Source organism: Melanerpes formicivorus, unplaced genomic scaffold (assembly GCF_026170545.1).
Source record: "Melanerpes formicivorus ecotype bairdi unplaced genomic scaffold, bMelFor1.0.p_v2 SCAF_30, whole genome shotgun sequence".
In the NCBI taxonomy this organism is placed as follows: domain Eukaryota; kingdom Metazoa; phylum Chordata; class Aves; order Piciformes; family Picidae; genus Melanerpes; species Melanerpes formicivorus.
The window spans coordinates 5,619,840-5,637,809 of NW_027142382.1; the positions used below are offsets into that span (position 1 = coordinate 5,619,840).

Genomic DNA, 17,970 nt, shown 5'->3' on the forward strand with positions numbered 1-17,970 from the left:
AGAGCCTCCTTTGGCTTATGTCATCCCTTTCTGCCAGTTTACAACCTAAGCTGCCTCAAAACACAACAGAGAGAGGGAAAAACAGAGAGAAAGAGAACTGAAAGATAAGGCAGCACTACAATGAGCATGCTGTGGCACTGGAACAAAGAAAGCTTAGCACAATGAACTGGCTGAGGCAGTACACAAGCAGTGAACTAAAAGCATGCTTTTAGGCATTACTACTATGATCAGATATACAAGCAAACAAAGAACCAGCCAGACTTACTCTGAAGAAGAGTTTTGGCTTCCATACTCAGCAATATGAGGGGGGAAAAAAACACTAAGCTATGTCTAGAAAATCTTGTAAAATTATGCAGCAATTGCACCAGTACAGAAATGTTAACCTGTTTCACTAAGACTTGCATGTTCTCAAGGAAAGAATTTATTTTCTACTGTCCCTTGAAAAAAAATATAGTCTCAAAATATGTGATCACATAGATGTGAACTTAAAAAAAATAAACAGACTATCATTCAGCCATTCATATCATGATATTAAAAAGTAACACGTCATTTCCCAGATTTCTCAGTATCTGGTGACTCATAGGCATCCATCTAGAGAAGGTCCCTTCTCAGGGCAGATAGCAAAGCCCTCAGCAGAGCTATCATGCCTTCATTCCATGGTTATCCATTTTGTTTCACGTTTGCCTTGATTTTCAGCTATTTTCAGCTAGCTGAACCCCCAAATTAATGGATTTATATTGAGCATATTTCACTGTCGCTTTCATATATCCACCAAGCCACGCCCTGGTGATTCTCTGGAATCAGCACAGCACACATGTACAAGTAGGGAAACATACATGCACATGCACACACAGGCTAGGTATTACTGGCTTACAAGGCTTTGCATTTTATCTGGAAAATGAAGATGAATCCAAATACTTCCCATCTACTATCTAGATCTTTGCTGATACCCCAAAAGACCACTTCATTTCTTAACAGCCAGCTCAGGATGAACCTTAGCTGGGACACCAAAGGCTGAGAACATAGATGTCACCCAGAGAAGTCCAAAAGGGAACTACTGAATAAGAAAGTATTCAAGTAGTCTTCCCTCCATCTCTAAGTGCAGGCAGGATGAAGTTTGATCTGAGCATCCCATAAAACCATCAGTGTTACAGAAGAAAAAAAATGCTAAAGTTAGATTTGTACCATTCTGATATAATGAGTGAGAAAAGGAAAAAAACCCACACCAACAAAATAGAAAACCACAAAACAAACAAAAAACCCAACCAAACAAAACAGAAAACAACAACAACAAACACACACACACAAAACACCAACAAAACATGCAAATAAACAAAAGAAAACAAAACCCTAACAACCCAGGCAGGGAAGAAAGCACAGAGGGAAAGAGAAGTATCTAAGGTGTAAAATAAAAGAATTTACACTCTCCCCTTTCCTTATTTGTGCATAATTCACTGATTCATCCTTCGGCCAAGTCATAGAAGTTCATTTATATGGGAACAAAAGAGGTGTGCTCCTATAACTCAAACACAGATCTATCGCTCAAGCAAGCAGGATGCAATTTTATATGCATAGTATGAACCGGCTGTTTGATCAGCTGTTGCCATGTGCAGTCAACCAAACAGACTGCATTCAGTGTTTTATATATGAATTGTACCATCAAGACAAAGGCCAGCTGGCTGGGAGGCAGAAGGCTACAAAGACGTCTTTCCTCCCCACTCCTTTCACTCCCAGTTGAATTATATGGTGGAAACTGAGGAATCTGAAGAAGATGGACAGTACAAAACAATACTTACAAGATAAACATGTTTAAAAAGAATTAAAACTTCAAGGAATTCATTAATCACCTGATACATGAACAGTGGTCACCACCATAACTCTTTTAACTGCAAGATGCCAGAGGCTCTAACAAGCCACAACTAGCCTCTTCATTGTTAAGCCAGTGTCAACCATTAGCTCATCTATGATGTATTTTGCTTTACACACCATTTGCCAGAAGTAGCTCACGGTCTCAAACTTTCCAGAGTGCACAACCATTTCTTCTGGGCATGATGTGCACATTGTGTTTCCCCATCCTGTTCTCTGCCCTCCCTTCTTCTGCACAAATAGACACAGACTCCACACAAAAATCCTGATGCCCATCATTTCCTTGAAGCATTCTTTGCTCTCTATCCACAGCTGATACTGTCACTGATGCCATCAAAAGCCCATTCCTCCTTACACTATCTATGAGAGCAGGAGCCCCAAATACTTGCCAGGAAGGTGGTAACATCTGTCTGGCAATGGGGGCAGCATGAAGAACAACAGGGGAATGAATAAGAGATGGGAAGAAGAAAAAGATGGGTTAAATTCCCTTGGGCAGCTTTGTCCCTGAGCATATTTCACTCTTTTCTTGGAAACTTGCTGTTGCAAGTGATAATAAATATTATCACTATTTCCTGACTAAATCAATACAACTCCTCTTTTGCTTGAAAGGCACTTTCCAGCATCTCCTTTTTTGATTACTTGTCCAGAACTCAGGGTCTCACCAACTGAGATACCAATGCCTATTCCTCTTCCTGTTCCCTTTCAGCACCCCAGCCCCAAATACTTCTCGTAGTAGTGGTTTGTAGAGCAAATACCATTTCTAAGAGACTTCATGCTGACATTACCTTTAACCAAGCTGTATGAACAGAAAACTGACAGAAAAGGTTGTACAAAATACAAGTGCCTGGGTAAGTTACTTAAAAGAATGCTAGACATTCGTGGTTAAAATACCAATGCACTGTAGTACAAGCTCATTGACAGCTAAAATCAGAAAAAAACCAAACCTTTTAAAGAAGGATCATACATTACACAATTATAAAGCTTAGAACAAGATCAGCCCACAAGGAAATAAAATCACAGAATCACAGAATCACCAAGGTTGGAAGAGACCTCAAAGATCATCAAGTCCAACCTGTCCACAGACCTCATGACTAAACCATGGCATCAAGTCCCACATCCAATCCCCTCCTGAACACCTCCAGGGATGGTGATTCCACCACCTCCCTGGGCAGAGCAGCCTTGACAAGAGAAGGCTCTAAGGGGAACTTGTTGTGTCCTTTCAGTAATTAAAGGGGCTGATCAGAAAGCTGGGGACAGACTTTTTAGCAGGGCCTGTTGTGACAGGACAAAGAGTTATGGCTTGAAACTAAAAGAGGGAGATTCAGATTGGTCAATTAGATGAATGATCAAGTTCTGACACAGCATCTCACAAGGCAGCAAGAACCGTAATATCTCATGTAAGTTTATGATGATGAAATAGATTATTGACCCAGAAGGAAAGCCACATTAAGTTCAATAATGGATATATATCAACTAAACATCTGAAATTGTAATTAGATTAATGGAATTTCTCCAAGAAATTTAAGACATGGATCTGTTGGAGCCAGTCCAGAGGAGGGCCACAAAAATGATCAGAGGGATAGAACAACCTCCGCTGTAAAAAAAGGCTGAGAGAGTTGCAGTTGCTTGGCCTGGAGAAGATAAGGCTCCAGGGAGACCTTATTGTTGCCTTTCAATACTTAAAGGGGGCTTTGTAATAAAGCAGGGCCTGTAGCAATAGGACAGGAGCAATGGTTTTTAACTAAAAGAGGGTAAATTTGGACTAGACTTAAGAAATAAATTTTTGCAATATGAGTGGTGAAACACTGGAACAGGTTGCTCAGAGAGGCAGTTGATGCCCCATCCTTGGAAACATCTATAGGCATGTTGGATGGGGCTCCGGGCAACCTGATCTAGTTGAGGATGCCCCTACTTACTACAGGGCCCTTGGACTAGATGACCTTCAATGGTCACTTCCAACTTCAATCATTCTACGATTCTATGAATGATGACTGATTTCAGAAACATAATGAGAGCTTTTTAAGTGCATCATTACACATTCTTTGTAAATGACAATATAAGGTCAGTCTTCAATGTACTATGGCACTGCTCAGAAGTTATAACCATGATAAGCTTCACCATTGTATCAGCACTGTCTGAAGTAGCTGCCACAGAACTGAGACAAAACACAAAGACAGGCAACTCCTCTTCTGAAAGGGGCAGTGAGACAGTATGGGTTTTTTATCTTTAAATAACAGAAGTACTTAACTACAGTTGTCAGTTTTGCTATACAGAGGGAAACTGAGCCAGTGGGAAACATGCCAAAGTCATCCAGATTGTTTACATACAGAATACTATCTTCTGTAGAAGACAAGCCTTCTTCATTGACTAAATCATGCATAAGAACCAATTCATTGTCATTAGCTGCTGTGTAAAATATGTAAACACAGATCAAGCTCTGTGCTTGTTTATGCTGCTACAAGCAGCACTGGAAGTTTACCCTTCGGGATTATCAGAGCTGCATAAGCCTGCATTGCTCAGGCTGGCTACTTAGGCAGTACAAACATGCCTACTTAGCTTTTTGCCTCAGTTCTCCACCTTTTGATAAGACTACCTCAACTCTACAGCTGTCCTTAAGTCCTTGCATACTCATGGGATCACACCAGACATCCTGAGCTGCTCCTCAAAGTCTCTGGGACTGCAGAGACCAGCATTTGACCCAGACTCATATCACTGTGGTGACTGACATCTTGCTATTTGCTGAAGACCAACATTACAGTCACTTGTTACAGGAAGGGAAGCATGCCAAGTTGTGTGCCTGTAAAATTACTCCTGTCCTCGGTGGTGCCAAGCAGTAAAATGAGCAAATCAAAATTCACAAGTACACAGAATGTGATCTTTTGGCAGCCTCTTGATGCTACAAGAAAATTAAAGAAAGGGGAAAAAAGTAGAACACATAGAGGATTGAGACAGAGGATGCAGGTGCATGTCTGTGGTCAGGATAAACAAGTACATTACTGTTTAACTGTCTCTTTGTGGAAGAAAAGCATAGCATTTAAATGCTTACTCCTTCTATGTTACTACCTTTGATCTGCAAAACTAAAAGCATCCCAGGAAAGCAGTGCGCAGTGTCTACCTTTGCACATAGTGCAGAAGAGCAGAAGGTCTGAAGAGTAAGAGTTGTATCCTGAACACGTGGCCATACTATATCCACGGAAAGGGCCTTATTTCAGACTAACTCTTGTATGGTCCTACAGGCTGAACATCCCATTAGGAGTTGGAGTTCAAAATGTGAGCTCCTAGAGCATGTCTTCCTATTCAGTCTTGAGCAAGACAGAATCCAATGCAGACTCTGGATCTGCACCATGATGCATACCATACAGTAACAGGTAGGGTCAATCAGGCTAAGCAGCTCCAGCTGGATCTGAACCAATGCCCTGCCACAAAGCTGGTGAGGGGCTTGGAGTACAAGCCCTATGAGGAAAGGATGAGGGAGCTGGAGTTGCTTAGCCTGGAGAAGAGGAGGCTCAGGGAAGACCTTATTGCTCTCTACAACTACCTGAACAGAGGTTGTAGACAGGCAGAGGTTGGTCTCTTCTCCCAGGCAACCAGCACCAGAACAAGAGGACACAGTCTCAAGCTGCTCCAGCAGAGGTTTAGGCTGGATGTTAGGAAGAAGTTCTTCATAGAAAGAGAGATTGCCCACTGGAAAGGGCTGCCCGGGGAGGTGGTGGAGTCACCATCACTGGAGGTGTTTAGGAAGAGACTGGATGGGGCGCTTGGTGCCATGGTTTAGTTGATTAGATAGTGTTGGATGATAGGTTGGACTTTATGAGCTCAAAGGTCTCTTCCAACCTGGTTAATTCTATTCTATTCTATTCTATTCTATTCTATTCTATTCTATTCTATTCTATTCTATTCTATTCTATTCTATTCTATTCTATTCCATTCCATTCCATTCCATTCCATTCTATAGGGAATACCTACCACCACCTGCAGTGTGATAAGGTTGCAGTGAAGTACTAGACCAGATTCTGACAAATCTCACAAACTAAAAGCCCCACTGCAGGTAGTTGTCCAAGTAAACAATGCACTGAACTTTGTTACAAAGAACTTCCATCTTCTCCTGCGTCTAACCTTGTGGGTCAAAAAACAATGTGCAACTCAGCAGTACAGATAAGAAAATCCTGTGGCGTTTGCAGTTTGCAACTCTCCACACAAACCTGGGAACTCCTAGGAATTACTTGCCCAAAGTTTTGCCACCTTAACTCACCTTTTTAGCCCCTGACATTGGTTTTCACATTTTACTGAACAGTCTGAATGAACTTTCCCTAATAGCACCATTTCATAATGCTTAAATAAGCTAATGAAAAGGCTTTCTTTAATGACACATTGTTCTGAGCTTTAGGAGATGAGATGGCTCCTGCATGTAGGCTGCAAAGCTTGTTATCAAATCAGCTTTCAGTGCAATTAGGAGGTATCTATCAGCCAGGGAATTAGAAGCACTGTCCCTGCTGCCTAGGCTACCAAACTATTTTGCAACATTACACAGCTGCTTTCTGTCCTGTTTACTGTGTATTGCCAAGTTTTTAGGGGGCAGAGGGGGGAAGGGGGAGGAGTAAAACAGCAGGCTCCACCCAACTGCCTCATGATCCTTTGCAGAAGCCATAAAAGTAATTGAATACAAAAGGATGAACTCTTGATGACAGAGGCTGAGGACTGAAAAACTGAACAAAGAGCTTTGTCGTGTCAGCCAACTGGGAAATGTCCTGGACTGTCTTTGCCCAAGTGCATCCCAGAGAGAGTGTTATCCCTCAGTGAAGGTCACAGTCCTCCCGTGGATGGATCCATTTATTTCGTCATGCACAGCTATTTCTTCCATGCCTGCATTTCATTTTGTTCTGGGCTTTTTTTCCTCTTCAGATTGAATTTAGTACAGGGCTGCTAGACTAGTAATGCTATCCAAAAATAGTGTCTTGTTTGGCACTTGAAAGGAGAAGTGTTATGACAATGTAAATTACTAGCAGAGAGCAAAAAGAAGCAAGTAGTGGGGGTTATGCATCTCATAAACTTTTCTTGCAGCACGTCCTAGTCTTGTTTCAAAACCAGTTTTACCCTCTAGTTCTGCCTATTTTAAAACAGACTGAACATCTTCAGCCTAAAGCACTGGATCTGGGTTTGGTTTGGCTTGGGGCTTTTTAAACTAATCTGAAACTGGCAAACAGATGCAGTTACAGCTACTGTAACTAACAGCGTATTAGATCATCACACAAATTCAAAACAAGGCTTACAAAGAAGAATACAGAGCACAAGAATAGGTATTAAAGTATTGATACTGTGATACTGTGATAGTTTAAAAAACTGACACTTCAATAGAAATATTTTGGTGTTGATCTGTTAGAAGGACCCTGACAGGCTGGACAGATGGGCCGTGTACAACACGATGGAGTTCAACAAGTCCAAGTGCTGGGTGCTGCAATTTGGCCACAACAACCCCATGCAGTGCCACAGGCTAGGGTCAGAGTGGCTGGAGAGCAGCCAAACAGAAAGGGACCTGGGAGTGCTGATTGACAGCCACCTAAACATGAGCCAGCAGTGTGCCCAGGTGGCCAAGAAGGCCAAGGGCATCCTGGCCTGCATAACAAATAGTGTGGCCAGCAGGAGCAGGGAAGTCATTCTGCCCTGTACTCAGCACTGGTTAAGCCACACCTTGAATATTGTGTCCAGTTCTGGGCCCCTCAGCTTAAGAAGGACATTGAGATACTTGAATGTGTCCAGAGAAGGGCAGCGAGGCTGGGGAGAGGCCTTGAGCACAGCCATAGCTATGAGGAGAGGCTGAGGGAGCTGGGATTGTTTAGCCTGGAGGAGGCTCAGGGAAGACCTTATTGCTCTCTACAACTACATGAAAGGAGGTTGTAGACAGCTGGGGGTTGGTCTCCTCTCCCAAGCAACCAGCACCAGAACAAGAGGACACAGTCTCAAGCTGCACCAGGGGAAGTTTAGGCTCAAGGTGAGGAGAAAGTTCTTCACAGAAAGAGTAATTGGCCTTTGGAAAGGGCTGCCCAGGGAGGTGGTGGAGTAACTGTCCCTGGAGGTGCTCAGGAGAGGATTGGATGTGGCACTTGGACCCATGGCTTAGTTGTCAGGAGGTGTTAGATATTAGATCATAAGTTGGACTTGATGACCTCTGAGGTCTTTTCCAACCTGGTTGATTCTGTAATTCTGTTCTGTTATTTTACATGAGGCTTTGGTTGTTAACTTAAAAGAACATGACAGGTGGCTTGTGAACAGAAACAAAACTAAGCATACTGAAAATAACATTCAGCATAATTTAAGAGAAAAGACAGGTTTCACCTTTCAGGAAAAAAAAAAGTTATAATTGATTGTAAAATCTGTGTGCCAGAAATTTAAAAGAAGCTTTTTCATCAGGAGGACTGGCATAACATTAGGATAAGATTAGATAACTTCTTTGACAACAAAGAAACAAACAAAGAAAAAATGGAAGAAAAAGGCCCCACTGCAAAAGCAGGCACAGGAAGGCACTTCTGAAAACATGTAGAGGGAGTTTTCAAACAAAACCCCTGAAGAGATTCCAAGATTTGATTTTAAGAAAATGTCTGTCCTCAGTACCTCCATTAAGAAGATGAGCAAGCCTGATGACACAACCTCATAGTTTTTCACAGTCATTTCCATCCTCGTGCTAGAGGAGCCCTTCAAAGAAAGCAATGGCCTGAGCAGACAGAGGAGCCTGTCACAAGTTCCACCCCCATGAGGACCTTTTATGTCCATGCTACACACAATGTATGGCTAAGCATTTTCAGGCATGCTTTTTTAGGCTGCTAAATTTTCTTTCAAAATATTCATTTTTAATCTACACCAGTCACAAAAAGTTCAAGAACTTGAGTCATGGCTTTAGCCATAAACTGCGATCTGCGCTTCAGTAAATCCTGTTCCTCACAGGTCTTTGCTGTCATCAGCTGTACAGAGATAATTTGAATTCTTCAGAGAAGCCACAGGGCATTTTTTTTTAGACTTGAAAGAATTTCATAAAGTTTAATTTTGAGTTGATTTTCATCACATAACACTTGAATCAGCCAGTTCTTTAGTTTTCAACAAACCTGTAATGAAGGACACTGAAAATAATTCATCAAAGGAGCTGGTATTTTCTGATTAAACATCAGCCCCTCCAGAGGAGAATGGTGGCTGTCAGGGTTGTGAAGGTCTCTGCACTGCTATTCCATTACCAGGTTTTTCAGTTTTTATCTTTTAAATCCTACTAATTAAATCTGGATAAAAGGATGGGTAAAGAAGGCCACAGCACTGCATGGACAGCTCACATTCACCTCAATAAATAGAGAAAAAGAGACAGCTGAGTGGCACCACTGCAACATTTGTGGGTTGAATGGAGGCGTTCCTGTCCCAAATATGGCTCAGGCTTTTACAGTGTGGCCAGCAGGAGCAGGGAGGTCATTCTACCCATGTACACTGCACTGCTTAGGCTGCACCTCGAGTACTGTGTCCAGTTCTGAGCCCCTCAGTTTAGGAAGGAGGTTGACTTGCTGGAACGAGTCCAGAGAAGGGCAACAAAGTTGGTGAGGGGTTTGGAACACAAGCCCTATGAGGAGAGGCTGAGGGAGCTGGGGTTGCTTAGCCTGGAGAGGAGGAGACTCAGGGGTGACCTTATTGCTCTCTACAACTACCTGAAGGGAAGTTGTAGACAGGCGGATGTTGGTTTCTTCTCCCAGGCAGCCAGCACCAGAACAAGAGGACACAGTCTCAGGCTGCGCCACGGGAGGTTTAGGTTGGATGTTAGGAAGAAGTTCTATACAGAGAGAGTGATTGCCCACTGGAATGGGCTGCCCAGGGAGGTGGTGGAGTCACCATCATTGGAGGTGTTCCGGAGGAGACTTGATGGGGTGCTTGGTGCCATGGTTTAGTCATTTAGGTGGGTTGGATTGGTTGATGGGTTGGACACAATGATCTTGCAGGTCTCTTCCAACCTGGTCTATTCTATTCTATTCTATTCTATTCTATTCTATTCTATTCTATTCTATTCTGTTCTATTCTATTTGCTGTCACACTCACCTCAGCACAGCAACTCTGTTTCTTCTGTGACTATGAGCTTTGCTTATGGCTGTAGTGGTTAACTCAAGCACACCTGAGGGTTATGAGAGCTTTCCACTGTGCACTAGCTGTTGCCTTCCTCTCCTAAAGGCAGGAATAGCAGAGTCTCAGGTGGCTATGCCTCAGATGGCTCAAAAGCAGTGGTTTTATGAAGGAGCCCACATCTTGGTTGCTTCAACAAACAACTAATTTTAAAAATCATATACTTAATTTTTCAGTAGACAGGTCTCTGCAGCAGGGTGGCACACCAGTAAGAGCTTTCAATCAGAGTAAGGAGATACAAAACCAATTTCATCACCTGGCTGCAAGATCACACAGGAAGTTCCAGCTCAACACAAGGAGTAACTTCTTTACCGTGAGGGTGAGAGAGCACTGGAACAGGCTGCTCAGAGAGGTTGTGGAGTCTCTTTCTCTGCAGACTTTCAAAGCCAAACAGGACATGTTCCTGTGTGGCCTGCCCTAGGTGATCCTGCTTTGGCAGGGGGGTTGGACCTGATGATCTCTGTAGGTCCCTTCCAACCTCTGACATTCTATGATTCAATGACTCTATGATTTACAGAGAGGTGTGCAGGCCGAAGACAGAGGTGAATCAAGAGTGTAAGTACATAGCAGCTAAGGGAAAGCGACTGAAGAGAGGTGCTTAGTCATTATTAATATTTGTGTGTGTGTGTTCCAGCCTCTTATAAAGACATGAGAGAAGCTGCTGCTGCACAAATGAAACCAGAGTGCTTTGGTGACTGTCCAGTGTAACAAGAAGTAAATACAAAATCAGTTCCTGTACCACCAGCAGCAGCTACTTGCTGCTGTCCACAGGTAGCAAAACACGAAGCACACAATTTAATATGGCCTAAGACTGCTTCTCTGCTCTGACTGCTTTGTCAGACAAACATGTGGGCTGTGCAGGCCTGCTATGAAAGTATTCCCATGGCAACCATGAAAAAAACAAGGGTATATTAAAAGCTGTTAGACTAACTCTTTCACTCTAACTCATTCAAGAGAGAACCTGTAGCGCTATGGCTGTACTAAAGCACACCACTGGAAATATTTTCATTTAGAAAGCACAAACAGCTAACACTGGTTCATTTTCTGTAACCAGCTGCCACTGTGAAACATGGTGCAAGTTAAAAATTAGCCATGACACTGTGTTCAAAATCAACACAAAAGTGATGGTCGGTTTTTGCTCATCATACTTGAAACATTCTGTAATTGTTCAGTGGTTTGTTATCAAAGAATCACCCTTAGGAAATAAGGCCAATGACTTTGTCCACTGCATTTTGTACGTCATTCAGATTGCACACTGCACACCTTAATGGAATGGTTGTACAGACATCCAGAACTACACATAAATAAATAGTGAACATTAAAAGGCAGATACAAAAAGGATTAATGCAATCATGCTTTGTAACAAATTTGAGTAACTCGTTTGCAGTTTGGCAAAAGATACTACCTGGATCTCATTATACACCAAGGAGATACACATATGGCATAGAAGCTATCAAGCTACATACCTCCCAGCACTAAAATGACTCAATGCAATGGTTTGGTATGCCAAAACAACAGGGAAAAAAAAAATCTACTGCACATACCAAATCTACCTGAAAGGAAGTTGTAGTGAGATGGAAAGCCATTCTCTTCTTCCAGGGAGCAAATGATAGCATGAGAAAAAATGGCCTCAAGTTGTGCCAGGGGAGGTTTAGATTGGATATTAGGAAAAATCTCTTCATCAAAAGGGTCATTGGGCGCTGGAATGGGCTGCCCAGGGAAGCAGTGGAGTCACCATCCCTGGAAGTGCTTAAAAGACATTTGGATGAGGAGCTCAGCAACATGGCCTAACAGCTGTGTACAGGGAGATGCTAGGTTACAGTTGCAAAGTTGATGATCTTCAAGGTCTGTTCCAACCAGGCAATTTTATGATTCTATGTATCTCAGAACAAAACACAGGAGGGAGATTTACTCTGGGCAGTCTTTTGCCAGGAACAGGTTAAAACCAGCAGATATCCATTCGGTGCAAGAAGGCTTCCAGGCCTGCTGTCCATCTCTGGCAGACCACACATGCTCTCAAATCCATACCTGTGCTGACTAAGGAGCCAGAAACTTACTAAACGATCCAGCTTGTTCCAGGCATTTTTCCTTTAGGCTTCTACCTGCTCTAAACAGAAGGTACCTCAAGATTTAAACTAGGCATTTGTGACCGAGGGCCTCTGCATAATACCCCTGGACTCAGTGCAGAGGATGCAGAACATGCACAGCCTCACCTGCCCAAAACTTCCCAGGGGTTCCATTCAGAATCACACAGGTTCAGGGGATGTTGGGGCTGGACAGTAGAACCATAATAATAAAATAAATAATTAAATACGACGAAATAAAATAAAAATAAATTAAAAAATAAATAAATAAAATAAAATATAAACCATTTTAAACACAATTAATACAATAAATAACAATACTGTCTGTGGCAATTATGGGGACCCAGCTTAGTCAGCTTTACCGAGCCAGACGGGACGCGCTCGCACTTCAGGCTCGCCACAGGACACCCGCTCAGGCCGAGGAGCAGATGAGCACCAGCACAGCTTTTCCCCGCTGCGATGCCGTGATGCTCCGGCCACCCCGCCGGTTCCGCCGCCTCCACCCGGCCGGCCGGGAGAGCGAGCGGCAGCGCGGGGCGCCGGGCGACAAAGCCCAAGCCTTCTGCGTGTGCGTGCCGCCACTCGCCCAGCCACCGCTCAAGCTCGGCGGCCCGGCGGCTTACAAGAACCTCCGCCCCGGGCCGCCGGACCCACCTGAGATGCCGCCCCCAACGACGATCACGTCGTATCGCTCGGCCATGCTGATGCCCGCTCCCCGGCCCGCCGGCCGCTCCCTCCCGTGACGGCTCTAGCCCAGCTCTAGCGTCCCCAGGGCGGACCCCTTCTTTCCCCGCCCCAGCGATGGGCGCCGCCTCCCACCACCCCCCGGCGAGGCTGACGGGTGACGGAGGCGCTCCGGGCGTTCTGCCGGGTGTGTAGGCTCGCCGGGGAGGCGGCGAATAGGGCTGCTGGAACTACTGGAGACAGTCCAGCGGAGAGCCACTACGACGATTAAGGGGCTGGAACATCTGCCTTACGAGGAAAGACTGAAAGACTTGTGTCTGTTTAGCCTGGAGAAGAGACTCTGGAGGGGTCTCAATCCTTAATATCTGAAGGGCAAGTGTCGGGAAGATGGAGCCAGACTCTTCTCAGTGGTGCAAGACCAGGGGCCACGGACACGAGCTGGAACACAGGAGGTTCCACGTAAACATAACGGGGAAAAAAAATCACTATTAGAGTTGCAGAGCACTGGAACAGGCTGCCCAGGGAGGTTGTGGAGTCTTCATTTCTGGCAGCATTCAAAACCCACCTGGACATGTTCCTGTGCTCCAATCAGGGACGATGAGGTCCCTTTCAACCCCTACCATTCTGTGATTTTGTGATACTGCTGAGGGGCCACTGAGCCTCTTGGTGATGGCTGACCCCTCATATCAGCCCCACAACCCACACCCACAGCAACATGCATGTTGCTCTTTTCTCTCCTACCTCCCAGTGGGTTTGGGGAGAGAGAATGCCCCCATATGAGGAGTGCCGCCCTTGAGATGCAGCACTCTTCTTCTCTCCAAAGGCCATAGAAACATTGGAGTCTACTTCTGTGCCCTCTGCAGCTGCCCCAGTGCTGCCAGAGGGGACCTGTGGCTGCTAAGGCCGGAAGTATGGACTCTGGAAAACCAGCTAGTGCTTCCCTCAAGAGCTCCTCAAAATGAGCAGCACCTTGTGCCCACTGCAGTTTTTGTAGTGACATGCTGGTATGCATCGGTGCTTTTCCACATTGGCCACCACACTGAGAATGGTCTGATGAAATCTCCAAGAGACTGACCCACAGGGAAAATGACTGGCTCACCCAGAAGCAACAGCATCATCAAGTTCACCTTGAGTCTTTGGGCTGGTCTTCTACGTCCCCAGCAGGTTTTTCCATCACATGGGTTTCTACCTTACTGTGAGTGTGGCTCCAAGAAGCCATGGCTTTGGAAATAATGTTTGAAACATGTAAACATGTTTCATCAGGCACAGCGGTACAGATCACATCAAGCAGACTCCTCTGAGCCCAAGATGCACTTTCATGTGCCATTCTCAGTTTCCTGGAGCCATACATCAGAAGAAACAGGCCATGAGAGTCTGAACAAGAGTCCCTGTCCCTCTTCCATGATACCTTGAGTGATATTTTATGGTGTACAGAGATGGAGACACCTGTGATGGGAGTCACAAATATTGCTACCGCAGGTGGAGTCCTACCTTTTTGGGGAGAGTGGGAGGGAAGATAATGTACAGGTCAGGAAGCAGAACAAAATTAGGTCTAAATCAACTGTCTGCAAAACTAATCATTCATGGTCTCATCCTGTCTTTCATTGCTGAGAATAATTCCCACTCCATGCTGTTCCGTATGTCCTACCCAGACACTGTGTAGCACTGTGCTAGTTGCCATGGGCCAAGCAGTGCCAGGAGGTATTCTAACAGACAGTAAGATGATCACAGGGCATTGCCTGAGGATGTGTCTTGGACATGCTTAGTTTGCTAGAAGACCTGTATCCTGGTTCTCATTCACAGTAGATGACACTTTGTTCATGGACACCAAGTTTAATGTCCAGTGCTAAGGCTCTACCATCTTCATGATGCTCCAGGATGAAATACCGTTATCTTGGTGTCTAAAAAGGATTCTGTGTCCCCTTACACTTTTCATAGAATTACAGAATGGTAGGTTGAAAGGAACCTTTGAAGATCAGCTAGTCTAACTCCTGCTGCCATGGGCAGGGACATCTTTCACCATATCAGGTTGCTCAGTGCTCCATACAACCTGACCTTGAACACTTCCAGTAATAGGATATCCACAGCTTCTCTGGGCAACCTCCTCCAGTGTCACACCACTCTCACTATAAATAATTTCTTCTGCCAAAAAAAATGTCTTTATGCTTCCACCTCAGTTTCCTCTCCAAGTCTACTCTCATTCCCTAAAGATTTTCCATAGACTTAGAGTAAAAAAAAAGGTAAATAAGTTACCATTGGACATGGAATAATAACAACTGCTAGGTATATATCATTCCATTCCCTTGCTGAGCAACCTATACTTGGTTGCACATATAGCTCTTTTTTTCCCTTCTTCTGTTGCTTCTGCTTGCCACTTCTCTCTTTTTCTGTGACCTTGCTCTCTTGACTACTGTGTGTGATACCAGGAAGGTAAGGGAAGGACAGGAGGAGGTTAGTAATGTTCCCCATGAACCCCAACCCTAATTCTGATTGTTGAGTCATAAATATATTTTGTACATATTCATGGCATTTCATACTTCTAGATTTTAGTTTCCCTTTTGTAAATATAACTTTCATTTTGCTTTCTGAGTTCTGAATTTGTTTCCTTTTGGGGATTTACTCTGAGGGGTAGATTCCAATTAGTTGGGGGGCACTTTCAACCCACCACAACACATCATATAATTCTCTTTAGTGCATAAATATAACAGGACAAATCTCCCCCCAAGCTGGGTTGGTAGCTTTTCCCTCCTCTCTCCTACAGTGTTTCAAGAGTTCATTTTTTTTCATCTCAGTAGATTATGCTTCCAAAATGCTTACACCATGATGCATATAAAGAGATACCATGTTCCCCTTTCTGCTTTTCTCTTTGCAGTGTTGATGCTTGTCAAGTGCTTTAGTATCCTCTCATAGTGCGATTCACAGAGTCACAGATTGCAGTGGCTTGGAAGGGACCCTCAGAGGTCATCTTGTCCAACCTCTCTCCAGTAAGCAGGGGGCTGCTGACTAAAGTGGTGTACATAATCCTAACAAAACCTCTTTAATGGCATAAAGACTGTTTGTGTCTGGAACCCTCTCTTCTAATGATATTAGGATTCTCTTTCTGGTTTTTATGGCCCCATTACTTCTCTAATGTTATTTGATTCTAACTAATGAGATAGATGAAGTCTTCTGCCTGGATTTTCGTGTGTTACCCTGTGAAAGTCTAATATTAAAAGCAAATCAAACTTTCTAAGGAAATGGCAACTGAGAGCCTCCAGCTTTTCTCCTCTTGGAAGAGAACATGTCTGAGACAAAGTGTAATGCTTTCATAAATGTTGTTAGGCATATAGGCACTGTGGCCATGAGATGGTATAAATAGATGTACTGTCTGGTAGAAAATGTACTGACAGTTCTGAAATAATTTTAAGAAATCAGTGGAAAGATGATGGAGTAGGGATCAAAGCCAAAGACCTCCAAATTTACAAAGACTAAGAGGTAGAACTTAGGCACATGATTCATGACTGCCTGGTCACCGACGGGTAAAACATAGTACAGCATTTTAAATTACACTTCTCAGTTTCTTCTTCTTAAACAGCAGTGTATTTAATAAGCCAGCTTTTCATTGTTTTTAATGTGTCACAGTTTCTCTCCATCATATTCAGCAGGAATGTCTCTGCTTCAGGACAAGCCAGGTTTTGCTGCTGAATTTTCCTGCTGGCAGGTAATGCGTGTTGACATCATCTTTAATCAAAGCATCATAATGAATTCCTCCATTACCTGCAAGCTATATTAGCACCTTCATCACTGGAGTGCTTCACTGATAGTCATATGATCAGAACAGAAATTCTTCTAAGTTCCAAGGTCTGGATGCAAAATCACACTGTGCCAGGTCAATGTCAGTGAGCTCTGGACCTTTATCCTGCTTCCCACTATTCCCTACCACTGCCACCATTGCCTACTGCACAAGCCCAGACACACAGGCTAGATGTACACCATAGCACACCACAGTGGATTCCTGACCTTCATAATTGGGGTCAGGGCACAAGGAACTGAATAATTTTCTGGGTTTGATGGTCAGAGGTGCAATCGTAGGAGCACAGGTAAGCCTAGACACAACCTTAGGACATTGCCATCATATGCAGAGAAACTGAGAAGGGAAAGATAAAGAGATTGGTTGTGAAGAGTAAGACTGAGTCTTCCATCATGAGCATATGCTGAGACTTTGAGTTATCAGTCACTTAGTGAATTTGTACTTGTACTTCATAATCAATTTCTGCTGGAGAATCCCCTGAAGGTAGGCTGAACATGGCTTGCTACCTCTAGTCTGCTACCAGGTCATGCTATTCTTCTGGTTAGTACCTTTGTGTCTGCTGAATACTGATGTTACAGAGGAAAGGCAGATTTAAATAAAACTTTAAGAATTTATTTTACATGCTTTCGAATCTCTCTAAAGCTATCAGTACAGAGATTGTGAAAGCTTTTCCTGGTCCTCTTGATGTACTCTACAATTAAATAAATATAAGCTCCATGCTAGGCTTCCCAATAAAGAGAAAACTGCTGCAAGAAGTCTCAGGAGGTTGTCTAGTCTTTTCCTATGCCCTATGGCAGCATCAGCCATAACCAAAATGTAGCTTCATTAGCAGAAAATGTTAACTGGAGACCCTAAATGTTAACAGTCACAATTTTTAATCTAACATGCAACAGTCTGACATTAATCTAGAGCTAATAAGCCCAAATTAAATATTTAATCAATCAGATTCCATTCAAAGCAGGACTGATCATTAAGCATAAACCCTACAAGATTAAGGCCATTAGCAAAAGTGATGAGTGAAAGTAAACACATTATTCCTGAGCATACAGAATTTCAGACGGAGCCAGTCTTGAGTTTGTAGTTGAAAGCTTTTGTTGCCAAATAATCCATGTTTAGCAACCAGATACCAACAGACACATGTTCTGAACTGACAATCTACAGTCTTTGCTATGCAAAGCCTTTTTATTTTGTTCTGACCCATGTTTAGAGTCTGCTTGAGCTCAGGTTTTTTTTTTCTTGAACTAGATGAACAGATGCTAAAGATACAAAGCAGATGACAGCAGTGAAATTCCTTCTCATAACTCTGAACATTGTTCTGTGTGATATGCATTGCCATAGCTCAGAATACATGAGGCAAGGAAACACTTTCATCCTTTTTTGAAAAACTTACTGTCATGTTCA

At 43.5% G+C, this 17,970-nt stretch overlaps 1 protein-coding gene across 2 annotated transcripts in view; it reads right to left on the reverse strand.

The window, feature by feature from the left end:
• The window catches only part of LOC137449537 (amine oxidase [flavin-containing] B-like), a 70,627-nt gene extending 57,760 nt beyond the window's left edge, over positions 1-12,867 (reverse strand). For both annotated transcript variants that reach the window (XM_068155122.1, XM_068155123.1), the window contains exon 1: positions 12,750-12,867. In XM_068155122.1, the coding sequence (XP_068011223.1) occupies positions 12,750-12,795 (46 nt within the window). In that variant the 5' untranslated portion in view covers positions 12,796-12,867. The remainder of the gene's footprint in view (positions 1-12,749) is intronic.
• Between the last annotated feature and the right edge of the window lie 5,103 nt (positions 12,868-17,970).